This window comes from Pseudonaja textilis, chromosome 4 (genome assembly GCF_049901715.1).
Source record: "Pseudonaja textilis isolate UNSWEBS1 chromosome 4, rPseTex1.2, whole genome shotgun sequence".
Taxonomy (NCBI): domain Eukaryota; kingdom Metazoa; phylum Chordata; class Lepidosauria; order Squamata; family Elapidae; genus Pseudonaja; species Pseudonaja textilis.
Window position 1 is genome coordinate 23,638,763 of NC_141993.1, and position 19,861 is coordinate 23,658,623.

Consider the following 19,861-nt stretch of genomic DNA (forward strand, 5'->3'; position numbering starts at 1 on the left):
TTGAATCCTTTATCCATTGTCTACAAAACCAGAAATACCAATCCCCTTTCTACCTTTATTATTCATTTTTTATTTTATTTGTCAACTGTCTTTATTATTCTCTGTGGTGTGGGCTTGTACAGAGTATACCTGTTTAGCAACTCTAATAGATTCTTGGAGTGTTTCAGAGCCAGGTGTCTAAGCACTTTCTATCCTTTCTCCAGATTAAATAGAGATAGAAGGGGAAGGGCTTGATTAAAGTTTAACAATTCCATCTATCTGGATGTTCAAGTACTGGCATTCGTATCTGGGCTGGTGTTTTCATGGTATGCATGGTAAAATGTGCAATTCTGGACATGTAGAGCTAAATAAATGCGATTCCTTTAAGATTTGTATCTAAACAAACCCTAAAGATATGTGGAACAGTCACTCTGAATTCCAATCTGAATTCTGAAAGAATTCTGAATTCTTTGTATGTTAGAGTTGTGATTCTTTTGGTGCATCAGACCTGTTCATCCCTTGTTTTTTTTTTTAAAAATAGAGTAATTAATACTTATTTGGAGAAAAGAGGGCGATCCATTTCTGAAAGAAAGCATGGTATAACCCCTGTTTATCAAGTTTTGCTCAATCTAACTCTTTTGGACAAATTTAGTCCAGAGAAATTTCTAACCTCCCTGTTTTGGAGAACGTAGTAGCAAAAGAGGTAGTCCTGCAACTTCAGAAGAGCCTAGAAAAAGCAATTATCTCAGCTGGTGGCGGTTGGGTTTCAGGCTGGGCTCTGCATGGAAACTGCACTGGTTGCACATGTAAATAAGCTTTGGAAAGATTGACACTGGGGGAACACAATCTTGACTTTTCAGCAGCTTTTAATAGTACCCAGCTATCCTATCCTTCTGTACTGGTTCTGATGTACAGGAATAGAGGAGGGGGACACCATTCTTTGGTGGCTTTCCTGTTTCCTAAAAGGTCATCTTCAGTTTGGCAGTTGGGATGAAGGACAGATCTGGCTGGAAACCTCTGATCTGTGGGATGCCCCATATTCCCACCATTCTTTAAAAGGTACATGAAACTGCATGGAGAACTTACTTGTTGAGATGCATCTGTATGGTTCAGCTCTTAACAGGGTTATATTCCCCAGTCAAGGTTGATCTACTAAGGAATCTCCTGGAGCAAATCATATTCCAGCTGTGATCTGCTGCCCCAGCTGCCAACTGAAGTTAGGAAGCCCTAACTGCAATAACTCCTGTCCAATTCATCTCCCATTTGGATTACTGTAACATTTCCACATGGGCTGCTTTTAAAAAGCATTCAGAAGGCACAGCAGGTACAGACCAAATTAACGTTAGAGAGCCCCTTCCCCCTGGCTATGATCCACACCCTCCATTCTTACTTTGTTTATAAGGAGTAATGGAAGCACTGACCTATTTCACGCTTCTTATTATCAATGGAAATGAAGCATATGCAGGGATTATTGGAGATGTATTGTACTGCCCAAGGGACATCAAACTGGGTGCCAGCTTCATAGAAAAGGCCCAGAGCATAGCGAGAGGAATAGCTCACAGATTCCAGCTGCTGTCTCCAACGTTTGTTAATTACTGTGAAGGAAACAAAAATGAGGCAATTATTTTTTTCTTGGAGCATTAAACCTGCACATAATACTACAGTTCATCTACTTAATCCCTTTTCTAAAATAACACTACTGTGTTTCAAGAAAAGCCCATTCACATTGTTTAACGAACTCTCTGTTCCACCAACCTAGCTTTTGTTATGGCCGTATAAATATGTGTCAGAGAATTTCCTAGTCAGGAAATAAAGACAGAAGGTTATAGGTGGCCATGATTAAAAAAAAAGGACAATTAAGGAACCTCACAAAATAGCTAAGTCTGTGCTGGCAGGGGATTCTGTGAGTTGTAATTTCTAAACATCCGTCAAATGCCAAGTTGTGAAAGCCTACTTCCAAATGCTCACTAAATTAGTGAGAGATCAAGTTTTCCACTCAGAAATCATTCCCCCATTCCATCCCAAAAGCTTTCAACTTTCTCAACCACATTCTCAATTTGCAAAGCTATGTGCATGTGCAGAGGTTATGGGAAAGACAATTTTCTTAATATTTGCAAGAGGTTTCTGGAGAAGAGAAATAATTTTATCAGGTCTCCTATTCTTGTGATAACCCCTCAACTACAAAATGCATAAACGATCAAAATAAAACTGTACCAGCATTTTAAGGTTGAAAAGCGCTACCATGATTAAACTCGGCCAGAATGGCATAGTAGAAAAGATGGTGGACTCACACTGGGAAGACCAAGGTTCAAAATCCTCCCTCAGCCATAATTGTGCGAAAAGATGAGATAGGGCTATGTAAGAATGTGTGACCAGGCTGAAGTTGCCATAAGCTGAAAATGAAGCAATCCAGGGGTGGGATGCTACTGGTTCTCCCTGGTTTGGGCGAACCTGTAGCTAATTTTATGGCCATTTTATGGCTGGTTCAGCGAACTGGCAAATCCTACCCTTGGCTGGCCCTGCCCCACCCCGCCCACCCCTGGAGTTTCCATGCAGCCCGTTTTGGATCCCAGATTAAGTACAGGCCCACCCAAAAGGCTTGGGGAGGGTGAAAAATGGGCCTCCCAGAAGTTCCAGAAATGGGCCCATTTCTGGCCTCCAGAGCCCAGGGAGGGTGAAAAACGCCCCCCAGACCATGGTGCAGGTGGTCAACTAGGCCAAGCCCACCATGGTCATGCCCACCCAGCAACTGGGCAGAGAACTGGTTGCTAAAATTTTTGAAGCCCACCCCTGGAGCAATCATGTATTCAGATGACAAAAGCAACATCTTGTTAAACAATCTCATCTGGTAGATAAGATGGAACCAAATAATTAATGATCAAAGCAGAAATGACAACAGGAGGCTGGGTGCTGAGCATATGGAATCCAGTCACCACCACCACCACCCCCAATCTCAATGACAGTTACTAGATTTGTGGCTCATCAAAGCAAGGGCTCAGAAAAATTGCCATTGCAAAGCCCACTTACACTATTAGTTGTTCTGGGTCTGGACTTGGTGACTTCTGTCCCACTAGCTGATGTCTGGACAGACTAGCTGAGAAGGACGTGGGTAAGTGGGGATGAGCATAGGAGTAGGAAAGAGAACGAAGATACATTAATGTACTAATGTTTTGTGGTGGCTTTTAATTAATTGGATGTCTGTACATTCCATCAGAACCTGACATGCCTCGGTGTTTGGTTGAAAGCGGTTTGTGCACATTCTTAATTATTTCCTGGTTGTTGACCAGGATTGTGGAACAGCTTGCCTTCAGAAGTTGTAGGTGCTTCATCATTGGAGGTTTTTAAGAAAAGACTGGACAGCTATCTGTCTGAAATGGTATAAGGTCTCCTGCTTGAGAAGACCTCCAAGGTCCCTTCCAGCTGTATTCTGATTGATAGTTGCACCTATCTGGACACTCCAGATTAAAGGAAGACCATGAGATCCATGTACCTGGGCAGGCTGTGTGTGCACAAATGAGTATGCATGTAACAGAAGGTTAGTGAATAACCTGGAGACAGTCACTCTCTCTCAGTCCAACCTACTTCACAGGACTATGGTTTGGAGGAAATATGGAAAGAAAGACCACAATAGATGCTCCTGTAGCTCCTGAAGGTGATTTGACAATGGAAGATGCTGTGTCTGCTGTAATGTGGGAGACTATGAAAAAGGCTCAAAACTTCCAAAATGGCCAGTCTAGTTTGAAAGTCAGTTTCTTTGCCTCCTTTTTTTTGATCTCCAATCAAGAATGGATGTTATATTTTCCTTGAGTCCAGATCCAATGAATTAATATTTTTCTTGCACAAAAATATTCAGTTTATTCAATTGGAGAATAACCCCCTTCTTTTTTAAAATGGGTATCAGACTTTAATATCCAAAGAACAATGCAATGACAATCTAACTGCTCAGAATACATCATGAAGGGCCCAATATTGTCCCAGATAAGGCAAAAGAAACAAAAATCTATAATCAATTAGCTGAAGAATGAACATTCATCACATTATAAAAGTAACCTGCATAAACATGTAAAACCAAGAAACTTATTATAGAGAAACTTATAGCAACAGGAAAAAAAAACATTCAGAGGGAAAAATCTCTAAGAAAAAGGAACTTTTTTTCTTAAAAAAAGAAAAAAACCTCCATGGGGAATTCCATGTGGAACCATCACTAAATTCAACATTAAGTTATCCTACCTCAAGTCAGAAAAACAATCCATTGGTAAATGTTATTTATTGAAAAAAAAAACAATAAAAGGAATCTTTCTAACTATGAAATTACTGAAAGGACTATTACTTCTTTCCTCTCTCTGAATATATTTCAGATTTTATTTTCAAATATTTGGAAGCATCTTCAAGATCCCAGGGATTTTCCCAACCAACTTCTAAGAGCAAAAACAAAACAACCTCCCCCACTTCAAGGAAAAAAAAGGTCTTATCTCTAGCTGTCCAATGAACTTGATTAAACTTTTATTGCTAACTGAAAATCATTAATTTCTTACCATCATAATCCAAACACCTGGTGATAGGAGAGAGCTCAATTTTTCTCCTGAGGAACTGAACCATCACCGAGTTAGGTCACAACTGGATTGAAAACTTGCAGCAATTCTGTAGGCTGATTTGATTTTTAATGGGTAGTTAGATCACAACATGATTTCTCCATGAAGACCATCACAAGTGTTTATCTTGAGAAATGTTTAACACTCTGAGCTTCTTCCAGCATAAAGGGCCTTGAATTTGGGTGGGTTTATTTTGCCACATAATTAGTGTGAACTTAACCTGCTTTTTCCAAAACTTAAATTCCATTTTCATGAGGTTGTCATTTCCTTTTAATTGTTGAATTTCCTTTTGCAAGGTATCTTTCAGTTAAATGCCTCAGGTTTAACTGTACACTTTAAAAGCTTTCTCTATATAGACTGCATTATTGCAAAAATTTCAAAATTATTAAGTTTGTTGGGAGCACTTTTTTAAGGTATCGCAGGAGTCAAAATAGCTGTCTATAAATCACCTGTGTTAAAATCAGCCAAAATTTCAGACAGATCCTCTTTGATTGGGGCAGGTTTCCAAACTTATCAGCTCTTAAAAAAAATCCCAATAAAAGATCTGTTATGCTTTGCCCAATGTGTAGCTTCTTCAGCAGGTGAGAGGGGGGAGGGAGAGTACCTTTTTCTCTTGCATTTATGAAACACATTCCCTCCTCCAGATTCTGAATTTAGTAGAAGACACAGATAAAGTTTTCATTTCAAATAACTTTTAACGACCGGACTGATAAATATTTTTCAGAGGAAAACCAAAAAGCTACAATTAATGTATCTCTCTCTTGACTAAGCATCTCCTTAGTCTCTCTGAAGGCCTGGATGGCTTCATTCTAGGTGAGACATGCATCTCACATGCTCCAGTGCAGGTAGCTATGAATGTACCTTTTTTTGTTTCTTTTCTTTAATACAGTCCATTCCATTCCAGATGCCACAAGCTGGTAAACCTTTTTGCTCCCAATGGTGCAAAACAGGGGTGGGATACGACAGGGTTAACTACCGGTTCAGGATTTATGAGCTTCCCTGCAGGCTGCGAGCTGCGCGCCTGTAAATTGTCATCAGCAGCTGCCTGCAGAGAAGCAGCCTTTGAAACAGCCCTCTTTTCTTGCTTTTCTAACTGCAGCTGTGCCTTGTTCAGCAGCTGAAGTTGAAAAATCAGGAAATAAAATCAGGTAAGAGCCCAGGTGGGTGGGTAGGTGGGCAAAAACATCAGCAGACATAGAACCGGTTCCATGTCTGCTGCTCTTCAGAGCTACCGGTTCTACAGAGGTGGACAGAACTGGTAGAAACCCACCACTGGTGCAAAATAAATTTATCTACGGGCTCTATGAAGTTTACTGAACTTCTTCTTATATAGAATTCTTCCAAGCAAAAAGAAACAGAAAAAGCTCAGCCCCATTCTACGGTGATATCACCACACCATCAGATTTGCCCCTTGCAAGTCTTGAAGTTTGGAATAAATTGGTTCTCTAGCCAAATGATTCTTGACAAGCAACAGATTCTTCATAAGTCAGGGCAAGGGAGAAAATTGCTCACTTTTTAATTAAAATTGACTTAGCCTGCATTCTTCAACCAAGACACGAATTAAAATTCAACTCTCCTTTGATCTTTCTATGACACAATTCTAAAAATTAAAATGCAACCAACCCTCTCACCCAAACTCTGCCGTCTTCCTCATATTAGCATATTGTTCCCAAAATATGTTAAGAGTCAAGGAAATGGCTTTTAAAAATGATATCTTAAACAAAATTGGGTACAAAACTGTGAAGGTTACACAGAAGGTATGCCGACTTACAAAAAAAAAAAAAAGTCAAAACTTAAAAAAAGAGGAATTGGAAAAATAAGAAACCGAAAATATATTTTCCTTATTTATCATGAAGAACAAAGCTGGAAATTTCTTCCACAATTGACTGGAAAAGGATGTTCCTTCTGAGTCATTGTATAAGTTCATGCAGATTGTACAAGTGGACAGCACACATTTATCCCCACAATTTTTTAACAGAGCTGTACTGTTAAAATGTCTTTTTAAAACCAATACTAGGTATTCATTGCAAAGTGTTGCTGTATAATGGTTAAGTATATGACCTAGGGTGACTTTATTAATGTTGTCTCAGGTATGGATTTTTATGTGAAAACATTGAAAAATCAATTATCTTAATGACAACATATTTCAGGGTGGAGAAAAGGATTCCTGTGTACTGTTTCCGTATACTCTTATGAACATGCCATTTCCATTGATCGACTATGCCAAACCTGATTCTAAATGGGTTTCTAAGATAAAAACAAAATACAGTAGATCTCTGGTAAGCTGCTTCCTCTCTCATCCACTATAACCTTTCACCATCCTAAATTAATCCTAAGAGCCTAATCTTACAGAACTAATGGCAAAAATCATAACATAAGAGTACAAAGTTGTATGAATACATGACAAGTCACGTATACTGTAAATGCTAAACACAATTCAGGTAAAATGTTCATCATTTTTAAGCATTTAATTTTTGTTAGTTTGTCTGCAGCAAAATTCACATATCTATGTACAATATGTGGGTGAATTATGTGGAGTACAACATTGTTAAGACCACACTATTATTCCTTCTTTCAGCAGACTGTTTTGTTTAAGAGGATTTTATTTGTAGTGTATGACTAAACTCTACTTTGGCAAAAAATCTAAAACTAGTCAATAAGATACAGATTGCTTGAACAAGCTGTAGTATTTTGAAGTTGCTGCTGATTGATGTTTTAAGTTAAAAAGGAAATTGTGGTTAAACTGTAACATAGGTATTTTTAGGGAGGGCACTGGGTTAACAGAAATCAGGAGACACTTTGCTCTGGCAGATAATAAAAACTGATCCGTTTTAAACTTTGACTTGGCATCTTACAAGGCAAAATTCTATGATGAAGAAATATGAAAAGATGTGGCACCACTTCTGTAGACTTGGAACATTTCAAACAAGGAACATCTCTTAGGATATAACTAGCAATCGGATTTTTGAAGTGGTGCCCAATTAAATGTACTCTTTGGAAATGATCCTTGGATGGGATCTAATTGATCAATAGACTTTGGGCCAAAAAGGAATCCTTCTCATCTTCCTAGCTGAATTTACTACAAATTTTGGAAATTTGGTCCTTTTCTCTGCATGTGTGTTTGGGTTTTTGACCTGCATTATTTGCAGCTATCTCTACAAGTATCTTGCTATGTTGTATTTGCTCTTTGCTTGATGGCCAATACAGATCAGATTATGGAAGTTCTTGAAAGGATGGATTCAGAGAGAATCACCAAGTTTCATTTAGTTTCTTCTTTATTCTACAATAATAATTGCAGCTCAGAATAGGGGGAAAACTGGAAAAGATAGGCAACTTTCTGTAACATTTTCAGTAGACTGAATTCATTATTGCATTTATATTTGAACATATGTGAGAAAGCATGTGGGTCAAATCAATACATGCACAATGGAAAAGAATTAAGAGTTAAGAAAAGCAATATTCAAGCACTTTGGCGAGCCAAAATCAAGAGCATTAATGACGTTTTTATATCATTTTATGACCTTCACATTTTTACAGATTTTATAAATAAAAAGAGTTTCCAAATAGGGAATAACTTCACTTAGCACATTTATCTCTTACATTACCGTGTTTCTCCAAAAATATGCCCCCCCCCGTAGGAAGTCCCAGCATGTTTTCTAGGCATAAGGTGAAATTAAGCCCCTCCCCCCAAATTTAGGCCTATTTTAAAACATGTGAAATGGAGGGTGGGGAGGGAACTTGCCGTTAGGAGCGCCCCACGGGCAGCCACACCTCACCACCAGCTGCTCCTAACGGCAAATCATGGTGGAGTGCAGAGGGCTCCCTGCCCCCGCCAAGCGCCTTTGCTGCAGACCTGGGTATGGTACTGGCTGCAGGCTGGGTCAGCGGGTGGGCGGCATCGGTGTGGATGTCGGCCTCGGTGGGGCACTTTATGTTGTGAGAACTTTAGTGCCCGCTGCTGCTGCTTCCTCTGCTGCCATTGCTTTCCTTCTGCCTGTGCCGCTGCTGCATTTGCTCACAGTTAATGTGAGTGCTGCACATTAACCCATTGGCAGCGTTTCAGCCGCTTCTCAGGTGGGGGAGCCACCTCTGTAGCTTCCACGGTTCCCACCAGCGCTGGTGAACAACAGTGGCAGCAGTGGTGGAACAGACCCTGCTGCCGACGAGAACCACCTGCCCTCCCACAGAGGCATCGCTTTGGTAAAAGTAGGGAACCCACATCAAATTCTTTTAGCTCATACAGATTTAACAGATGGATTTTAGGTCAGCATTTAATTTGGAGACACCATTGGTTATGCTTGTTGATGACCTATAGCAGAGCTAAGGTAACAATAGCACTTAGACTTATACACTGCTTCAAAGTGCTTTACAACCCTCTCTAAGTGGTTTACAGAGTCAGCATACTATTCCCAACAATCTGGGACCTCATTTTACCAACTTTGGAAGGATGAAAGGCTGAGTCACCCTAGAGCTTGGTGAGATTCAAACTACCAAACTGCAGGCAATCGGCAGTCAGCAGAAGTAGTCTGCAGTATTGTATTTTAACCACTGTGCCATTGCGGCTCATAGGATGATGGTATTAAATCCATTCTCATGCTCCTTGATCTCCTAGTGACTTTCATTACTGTCAATCATAGTATCCTATGGGACTGGCTTCAGGAAGTGGGTGATCTTATTTTAGAATGGTTCTCCTTTCTCAATGGCTGGTTTCAATCAGTGTTGATTGGTGGAGATTGTTCTCACAACCCTCATTAGAAGGATGCCACAGGATTTGCGGACCTCTATCTTGTTTCATATCTACATGAAATCACTGGGTGAGGTCATTCACTAGTTTGGTCATTCACCATCAATATGCTGATCATATCCGGTTGTATATCTTGACCCTTAGACAGTTAAGCAATTTGGCTGAAGTCTTAATACTATGACTGGAAGCTGTGCAGGCCTAGATCAGGTTAATAAAACCTTACAATAAAAGAGGACTAGTTCATCTGGATGTGCTTCCTGTATAGACTACCTTGCAAAGCTGACAGTTCTAATATATTTATTATTTATTCATTAAATTTGCACAATCACCCAGCTCAAAATACAGTGACACTATTCTACTGTTAACTCTAAGTGAGTGAGATTTGTGTACAAACTGGAGGACCACTCAACTCCTTCTCACAAGCTGGTGGCAGCTGTGATCAAGGGGCCTTTCCATAGGTGCATCTGCTCCAATAGTTGTACCTTTTTCTGCACCAGGAGATCCTTCAGACACTCACCCATGCTCTAGTCATCTTATTGGATTGTAATGTAGTCTACTTAGGGTTGCCACTGAAGGTCATCCAGAAGCTATAGCCGATCCTAAGTACAGCAAGCGCAGTGATTGGGTGTCATGTTTTACTTGTGGGATCCTGCTGCTTTGTAAGTTGCACTGTTTGTCTTTCGGCTTCTGGGTGCAAATCAAGGTTATCACTTTTTAAGACTTTTCAAGGCATAGGACTTGCTATCTGAGGGATTGCCTATCTTCAATTGCCTTTGACCAACAGACAGGATGTGTTTCAGGTCCCATCAATTAAAGAACATCATCTTATGTGATCCAGGAAGTACGGCTACTATGTTGAAATCCCTACGCTCTAGAATGATCTCTTTTCAGATTCCTGTGGTTTCCACTCTTATGTCATTCAGGAAATTGTTGAAGACCTGGTTGTCCTCGCAGCTAGGCTAATTCAGGAGCCCTCTTTTAATTTTGTTAATTTTGGTATTTTGCTCTTCTAGTTGACTGTACTTTTATATGTTGGTTTTTAATTGTATGCCACCCAGAATCATTTAGGGGTTGGATAACCAACCAACCAACCCAGATAAAATAGAACTAGTTCAATTCAAACATGGTGACACTATTCTACTGCTAACCCCCAGTGGGTGAAATTTGTGTACAAATTGGATAAATGATTTTAGAGGTAATGATCAGGAACTTAACTGCAGCATCCAAACCTAACTGGTGAGGGTGAAAGCAGCTTCCACAGTATCTGTGTTATTCTGTTATGCTGGTTTCTACTAGCAAGTAAGTAGGCACTGCATGTACCAGTGATAGCTTCCAGACTGTCTTCAAGGCCAATCCCATGAAAAGTGAACTGCAGTAATCCAAGTCTATCACTAATTTGGCAGACAGGAATTGATGTAAGAACAAGTAATTTCAAAATACTCTGGAGAAAATGTAAAGATTCTAAATGGCTAATTTTTTGTCCACTGCTATATAAAATGAATAATCTTTTCTATTTAAAAGCACATCTATATAAATATTTCAGAAAATCAAATTCACTATATTGAAGACTGCCTTGTTATTAAAAATATGACTGAATTTGACAGCATAATCTGACAATTCATACAAAATACCTCCCCTCCTTTGAAAGAAGAGGTATTTTGAAAGAAGGGGTAACAGTGTTCTGCCCTGACAAGAATTAATTCAATGGATTTATGTTTGAAATCTTGAATGAGGCAAAATTATGCAATACATCCAACACCAATTAAACCAGAATGTATGGCAACCATCCTTTAGTTTGTGGGAATTTTCAAGCTAAGAATCAAAAGCAGCTTATTAAGATACTATCTATGAAGAGGTTCTAAGAAAATATTCTTTCAAGAGAAAAACGGCCATTTGATAGTCATCAAGAGGGCTTTTCTAAAAAAAAAGATACTGTGAAATGGGGCTGGCTTAGTGCCATTTATAGGCCATTTCCAGCTGCAGACCATCTGACTATTTGTTAACTTACGTAGGAGGCAGTAAAGGTTATGAGAAAGACATGGACCCTTAAGCCACACTTCCTTATCGTGTCTTCAGATTATAAAGGGCAGCACTGCAGATAAATTCAGTGAAGCTTATACAAAAATGGAAATAAAAATAGCAACAATATAAATAAATCCAATGTATTGAATTTTTATGACAGTGAAACAGTTATCCCACAAGACTACACAGTTTGAATTGTCTATGAACAACCGGCTTTTCTCAATCACTGTCATAAATAATGGTGGCCTATAAAGCTTATTGCTGAAAATATATAAGTGAAAGCTTTGCAAAAAGCAGATTGATGGAAGGATGTAATCAAAGCAGAAGAAAAGTATAAAATAGAATGATGTTGCATGCTATAAGAACTATCATTACAGCTTATTGGAAACACCTATCAATCCACTCAACTGACGAATATAAACATGCAAGCAGTTATTCATGATCCCTTAAAACAGGGGTGTGAAATTGGGACCCCACATTGTCATGGCGGGATCACGTGATGTACTGCGATCCCCTCTTTCACTAAATTGGGTATGGGCATGGCCAGTGCATTAACACAGGCCGCAAGTTTGACAGCCCTGCCTTAAAACATTAGATATTAGCCAGCCGATATCCCCATCTTGAAAATGTCACCATAATGCAATTTTTTTTTCTTTTCACGGACACAGCTTTGGGGAAAAAATTAAAGAATATCCTGTGAAAAAATGTAATAGGAGAGCTATGAAGATTCATGCACCACATTACAATTAATTTCCCTAAGCAGGAAGGCAAGAGTCCAGAACAAAGTAAATTCAAATAATCTAGATTTAAGATTATTCAGAAAAATATTCCCAACTCATCTCAATGACCTCATTCATACATGCAATATGTATGTATGGCAGGCTTTTTCAATGGCTGAAATACAATTTGAAGGTTTATCTTTCAATGATTGGCAGGCTTTTTCAATGGCTGAAATACAATTTGAAGGTTTATCTTTCCATTTCCTAAAGGTGTGTGTGTGTGTGTGTATTTATATCCCTAGATATATAGAGAATATAGAGATTCTTCCCCCAAAGAATAATTCAACTCTAATACACACACTTCCAGCTTCAGCTTATGGCCATGAACACAAAGTTTGTTGGGGCACACAGATCTTGTAGCACCTATTACTTTCTACCTGGCTTTTCTAGATATGCTCAGCTAGAGTAGATGAGATACACAGCCTTGGTAAACAGCTGGGAAATAATTAGGAACACACTAAAATCACTTTCAAATGATCACTTAGGCACGTCATGTTCTTTTGGGATACACAGAGACCAAACAAATTTAAATGGCAGAAAAAAATTACTAATTACAAGCACACTTGCTCTTTCTCTCACACAAGACACATGCTCACCCCCTCTTACTTACATCCTTCTCAACAACTCTCAACTCAGCTATCCAAGTACTAGCTAGACAGGAACTGCCAAATGATGGTTAAAATTATTAAAATTAGGATGATTAAAAGATTGGGTGGTCATGGCAGCTTCATCCTAGTCTCCCTTCCATCCATCCTCTACAAACACACACAAATATGTAATACATTATATTATTTCAATACAATGGTATTTATACAGTACTGACCAGAGTTTATTAACACTTTAAATTTATATTCCTTAGAACTTTAAAAATAGAAGAAAAAGACACTCAACTATGGTTTTAATTTTAATGTTTTCATAAACTACTCACTAATGGTCAAATTTTAGCTTTTTTCAATAATCAAAATTTAGTCTATGCTTTTAAGACTTAAAAAGTTAGTGAATTGTTCTGTAGTATGAAAACATTCAAAATCTTTAATAAATAAACAAAACACTGAATACATTGATGTATCTGCAAAAACCACCATATACAATTCTTCCCGAAAGGAAATCTTAGTATAACCTTATTACTAGAATACTGTGTTTTAATTTCTAGAAAGAGATCACATCTTACAGAGCAGCATGAATAGACTTTTTGGTATGCCTCCAAAGATTCAGTGATTTAATAGTTAATGAACTGGCCTCGTAAAATTGATGCTGTGAGATATTCTTAGCTTTTGAAAGAAGTACAGTGAAACCTCGAGTTAATATAACCAGCTTCAAAAGAGTTTGAAGTTGAGGGATATTTTTCTGAACAATCTTAAATCTAGATTATTTGAATTTACGTTTTTCTGGGCTCTTGCCTTCTGGACATTCCATCTGAAATAATGGACATGACTGTTGTATCATTCTAAAGTAACAGATATCAGATGTCAATTTTAAATCTTGTACTGTCAACACAGATTCTGTCATTACCCAAAGGAGGAAATTGCCATCAATAAAGCAATCTGATAATGAACTTTTGGGATTGACAGATACAACTCCCTGAAATTTGTCCATGAAGCAGACTTATCACTGGTACAATAAAACTTCAATTTGCCCAAGTAGCCTGTTCTGCAACTTTCTTTTTCATTCTCAGTGAGAAAAAGGACACCTTCATCACCAGTGGGAAGGGCAACGTTTAAGGTTCAGAGGCACCATCTTGGCCTTCAGTTGCTAGAGGCTTGCCAATGGGGGGGGGAGGGGAAGAACATCTGTAAATGGAAGACTGGTCTCCAACTTTTGTGACTTGGCAGCCTGGTGGGGGAGGAGAGCTCAACTTGCATGAGTGAACCAGTGTATATGTGCAGCTCGACTTGCGCAAGTCGAGCTGTGTGTACTGGCCTGATTGCAAATAGGCCACAGCCTGATAGCGGTCCATGGTCTGGGGGTTGGGGTCCCCTGATGTAAGAGTATCACTGAAAAGTGTGGGGTCCATGGTGCTATGCCTTGTTTTGAGTGGGAGTTAAGAATACATGTGGAAAGAGAAGGATTCCACTCTCAACCAGGGGTGGGTTTCTACCGGTTCTGTCCACCTCTGTAGAACCGGTAGCTCTGAAGAGCAGCAGACATAGAACTGGTTCTATGTCTGCTGATGTTTTTGTCCACCCGCCTGCCCGGGCTCTTACCTGACCTTTATTTCCTGCTTTTTCAACTTCAGCTGCCGTGCGAAGCACAGCTACAGTTTAAAAAGCAGGAAAAAAGGGCTGTTTCAAAGGCTGCTTCTCTGCACACAGCGTGCTGATGACGATTTACAGGCGTGCACAGCGTGCAGGGAAGCACATTGTAAATCACCGAACCTCATAAATCACTGAACTGGTAGTTAACCGTGTCGAATCCCACCCCTGCTCTCAACCTTTGTAAACATAATTGCAAATTTCCATAATATGATCTGGGGCCCTTTTTGAAGTTCTTGGAGACTTTAAGTATAAGAATAGAGGTGGTTTATCTCTCAAATTTCTCCTATTCCTGTCCTTACCCTAATTTCTGAATTAAAAGATAAAAACAATTATGGCATCAAAAGCTAAGGACCACCTGTGGTCTAAATGTTGAGTACTGAATTTTTCCACATTTCAGTAATTCAGAATAGTTTACTTGGATGACAATGACCAACTTTTGAAGATATTAGTCTCTTTCCCTTTAGATTTGTTTTCCTACAATACTGAGGACATTCATCACAGGCATTTGCTATTTAAAATAATATTTACTTTGGATTTTTATTTTTAACAATTCATATTTAAATAGCAACCTTTGTTTTTCCTAAGATGCATGGAAGCGGTATTCAGTTCTATACATGTTGAAAACCAAATAATTTTCTATGGAGTGATGTAAATTCATTATTTGATTCTGGGGTAATAAGCAGGCAAACAGCATGTGGTGCTTGGCCAGCCTTTATTTTATGGATTTATCAATTAAGCTGAAATCATTCAGTAGCCATTCCACTTGGAATGTCTCATAGAAGTTTGACTCCTGCCTTGAAATCTGGCATGTTAGACAATGAGACATGCATAAATTTGTATGTATGTATGTATGTATGTATGTATGTATGCATGCATGCATGTATCTATTATAATTATAAACTTATATAATCTCAAGATCAGAGCACTTTACAAATAACTTTTGCATAAAGCATAGCATGCCTCAAGCAGCTGGGTTGCACAATGAAATCAGAGTATTTGCTTTCTTCAAGCATGACGCTATTTATGGAAAAGTCTTTCAAGACATGCAAAAGAGAACTTGCCCTTCCTAGAAGGCCCTTCCCTTTCCATGGACAAAGTCAGGTCTAGTCATCTAGAACTGACTCATTTATTCCCTTTATAAAATCTCTTCATTTAAAAGGAGGAATGGTATGCTTACAAATGACCTTAGGCATCAAATCTCCAAGAAGTGGTGATTAACACCCCGCCCCCTTGTTAATTTCTGCAATACAGTGTGACAAAATGTGTACTAGTGGTGTATATAGTATATGATCTTCCCTCATAACGTCTGAAGATCAACGGTTTTCCTTGAGTATTCAACTGTAGTTCTCTTCCTCAATTTAGAAGAAAGGTTAGGATGCTTGCAAATTAACTCAGGCATCAAACATCTCAGAAATGGCAATCAAGACTCCCTATGTCATCTTCCTCAGCAGTTTAATGTAAGATTGAATCCTGAATTAGTGGTTGTATTAATAATTTAAAATATAGGCATCCATAAAATACTAAACTAAATTGTTGCGGACAACAATTTTCTATTTTCATTAGCCGAGTTCTTTGGAAAAGGTGGGAAAATAGATTGAAAGTTACAGGAAATAAAATGTCAGGGAAAAACTTCCTAAAAATAAGAGCTTTGGAAGAAATTGCCCAGAGAAGTGATGAGTTTTTCATCCTTCTAACCAGGCGAGATTGGGGTTAAATAAAGGAAACGTTTCCAGTACAAAGTTGAAATTATGGAATTTCCTATCAGCAAATTGGAAGATTTTCTGATGTGTGTCAGATTTGCTGACATACACACACAGGCACAAATTGAACAGAAATTATTAGACAAACATATTATTATTCAACAACTTAATTATGATGATCTTGGAGTCTTAGTGGACAACCAGCTAAATATGAGCCAGCAGTGTGCAGCAGCAGCCAAAAAAGCTAATGCAATCCTAAATTGCATTAACAGAGGGATACAACCGAGATCAAGTGAGGTACTAATACCATTCTATAAAGCCTTAGTAAGACCACACCTTGAGTGCTGCATCCAGTCTTGGTCACCACATTATAAAAAAGATGTGGAGACTCTAGAAAAAGTACAGAGAAGAGCAACCAGGATGATGAGGGGACTGAAGACTAAAACATATGAAGAACAGTTACAGGAACTGGGCATGGCTAGTCTAGTGAAGAGAAGGACCAGGGGAGACATGATAGCAGTCTTCCAATATTTGAGAGGCTGCCACAGAGATGAAAGGGTCAAGCTATTTTCTAAAGTGCTTGTAGGCCAGACAAGGAATAATGGATGGAAACTGAACAAGGAGAGATTCAACCTGGAAATAAGGAGAAACTTTCTGACAGTGAGAACAATCAACCAATGGAACAGCTTGCTGTCGGAAGCTGTGGGAGCGCCATCACTTGAGACCTTCAAGAAGAGATTGGACTGCCATTTGTCAGAAATGGTGTAGGGTCTCCTGCTTGGGTTGGACTAGATGACCTATAAGGTCCCTTCCCTTCTTATTTGTTATCTGACCAAACAACACTTTGGGTATTAATAGTATGTCTTAAAATATTATCATATGGGAGCAACTGTACTTATGCCTTAGACCAGTGGTCCCCAACTTTGGCAACCTGGGCTTGCGCGGGGGCAGCATGAGTGGCAGGCACACAAACCTGCACACAAGCACCCTTTGCTTGTGGGAATGACGCGTAAGGCGCACCACTTGTGCGAGTGGAGCTTCACTCATGTGCATGCCTATCACTCATGTGGCCCGGTTTCAAACAGGCCGTGGCCCGGTAGTGGGTTGTGGCCTTGAGGTTGGGGACTCCTGCCTTAGACACTGAGGAACACCGACAATGGGTTCTTGAACTTTTATTATGTTCTAATCTTTTTGGATTAATCATTTGGCCTACTAAATCATGTTGCTTTAGTAAAAAGATGATCAGACTCCCTACCTCACCAATACACTTTTCAGAACAGTGTTTCCCTTATCTGTAAGAGTTCTCTTCTAGATTTCTAGATGGAATCTTATCCCCCACATCTTTGAAAGTTATGTAAATCTGCTGGAAGAAATTTATCCATGGTTTGGGACACGTCATGAATATGCTGATGACACCCAGACTGACATTTTAATTTCCATCTAAACCAGATGTAATGCATCAGGGACAGATTGGCACAGCTCTAATGGCTCTTGAAGGTTGAGAAATAAATCATCATATGCAACATCCCCTCATGACTTGTATTCATTATTGGTTCACTTGCAGTTCTGGCAGTGCCACAGATCTCAGAAAGTAGTTTCAGTAGAACATAGAGGTAAGGAAGATGCAAACATTACTGTAGTATCTCCAGCAAAAAGAAAAACCATTCTCCTTCACATATTTTGGGGTGGGGGAGGGGAGGGCTCTTGAATGGAATACAAGACAGTAGAGTAGAATTTCACATGTGAAACCAACTAGGGCATAAAAATAATCTGACCCAAGTTATCCTTCTGGGACCTCTCCTGGAGAAAATAATTTAAAATACCAGCAGTACAAAAAGTTCATCTCTACTCCCACTTGAGTCCTCAAGTGAGTCAGCAAAACCACATCAAAACACTATTGGAAGCAGCTGATGGGCTGAAGAACACAAAATACATAATATAAGCATAAATCATTTTTCTTTTCAACACATGTGCCATCAATATGTGTGTGTGTGTGTGTGTACGTATCAAACACAATACAGAAGCCTGATGATGGCAGATGAGATTCTGCCGAAACGTTGCTACAACTTTAAAAGCACAACTATAATGACGTGGGAAAATACCTGAACAAAGCTGAATACCATACATACATACATACACATATATAATTTACTTTGCTTTTAAAGAGATTTTAACAAATTATACCACTTAGTGACATTATCTTCTTGAGATATTCCACTTTTTAATACTCTGTATTCTCCTAATCTACCCTGCAAAGATTGGTTGCTTTATTGCAATTTTTGTCCTTTATTTTTATCTTACCTAGCATGTTTCCTGTGTAAAGAGGATGATTTATACAGCATTGATGTCCCAGACATCTTACATTCTTAATATCCAAGATGATAGTTCTATCTTTATTGATTCTGCCTTCTATCTAACTCCCATATTTGGCATTTCTATTCAAAGAAATTTATTTTTTTCTGGGCTTCATAAAATATACGAGGTTAGTGAGGATTTCCCCCTTAAGTCTGCTTCATTTTGAAATAATAGAGTTCCTTCTTCCTCCAATTCTTCAATATGCATCTGACAAAGGACATTGTTTTCTATGTGACAGGTCATCCCACAGTAACATTTCTGGAGCATCACAACATTCCTTTTCTTCAAAAAGAGACTGTGACAAATAGTAGCTTTTACTGGATCACAGCTAGGCAAACTCACTTTCACCACCTGTCACAAAAGGAAACATCTTATTGAAGTCCAAAGCAGCCAAGGTAAGATTATCTTCTTCCTTTTCAAAATAATCTATACTTACATGCATACAAACAGTACATATAGTAATGAATGGTCATCACTTTTGATCTAGACAACCAATGAAATGCCTATCTTCTTTAAAACTAGCAGTGAAAACAATTAGTTAATTGGTTAAGGTGTGGTGGCGTAGAAACCAGGAGACCGTGAGTTCTAGTCCCACTTTAGGCAGGAAAAACTGGCTGGATGATTTTGGGTTAGTCACTCTCTCACAGCCCAATTCATTTCTCAGGGTTGTTGCTGTGGGGAAAATAGGAAGAAGGAGTTTTGATATGTTTGCAATCTTGAGTTGTGTATGAAGAAAAAAAAAAGATTGGGTGAAAATCTTACTTTTGCCAAGAATAATTATAAGACTGAAACTTGCAGCAGGAAGTTGAACAGGAAAATGATGACCTTTAAGATGATTTTGGGAACAGACTGAAGATTCATCCCTATTCTCATTCTTTCCAGAGACTGTAGAGAAGTTATCTACAGTTCTGGTTCAGTCACCAGATTTTATTCCCAGTTCCACCTCTACAGTATCCAATGTGTTTCACATGCAAATAAATATAAAAACTCTAATTAAAAGAGAAAAAAATGATTTTTAAAGTAACAGATGAAAGAATAATTCCTGATAGCAGAAGAGTGTGAAGTTAAAGTCATCTCCTAAAGAAGTACAAACCATTTTTTCAAAATGTTACAGGACTTTTACTTTAAACTTTCTCAGACTTAAGTAAACTAATTCCTTGTTTTAGTTTTTGTACTGGATATTAATCTAATTTTCTCTGTCCCAAGCCTCATTCTCCCACATAATTCAGGCTTCCTCTTTCCTCTGTTCCTTTTTTTTTGGTCTTAAAGAACCTTTAAAAGGAAATACTAAGGAGATTATTGCATCAGTGTGAGAAATCTGTGGCCTGTACCTACTTATTTACCCTCTGAGACTCCCTTGAACCAGCTATTCAGTTTTAGTAATACAGCTGCCAAAATTGATGGCTGCCTATAATTTTGAAATGGAAACATGAAA

The 19,861-nt window shown here is 38.7% G+C and overlaps 1 protein-coding gene across 4 annotated transcripts in view; it reads right to left on the bottom strand.

Moving 5' to 3' along the window:
• The window catches only part of RNLS (renalase, FAD dependent amine oxidase), a 129,684-nt gene that overhangs the window by 29,328 nt on the left and 80,495 nt on the right, over window positions 1-19,861 (bottom strand). For 2 of the 4 annotated variants that reach the window (XM_026719930.2, XM_026719929.2), the window contains exon 5: window positions 1,401-1,574. The exons of the other annotated variants lie outside the window; for them this stretch is intronic. In XM_026719930.2, coding sequence (XP_026575715.1) covers window positions 1,401-1,574 — 174 coding nt within the window. The remainder of the gene's footprint in view (window positions 1-1,400; window positions 1,575-19,861) is intronic. 4 annotated transcript variants of the gene reach the window in all.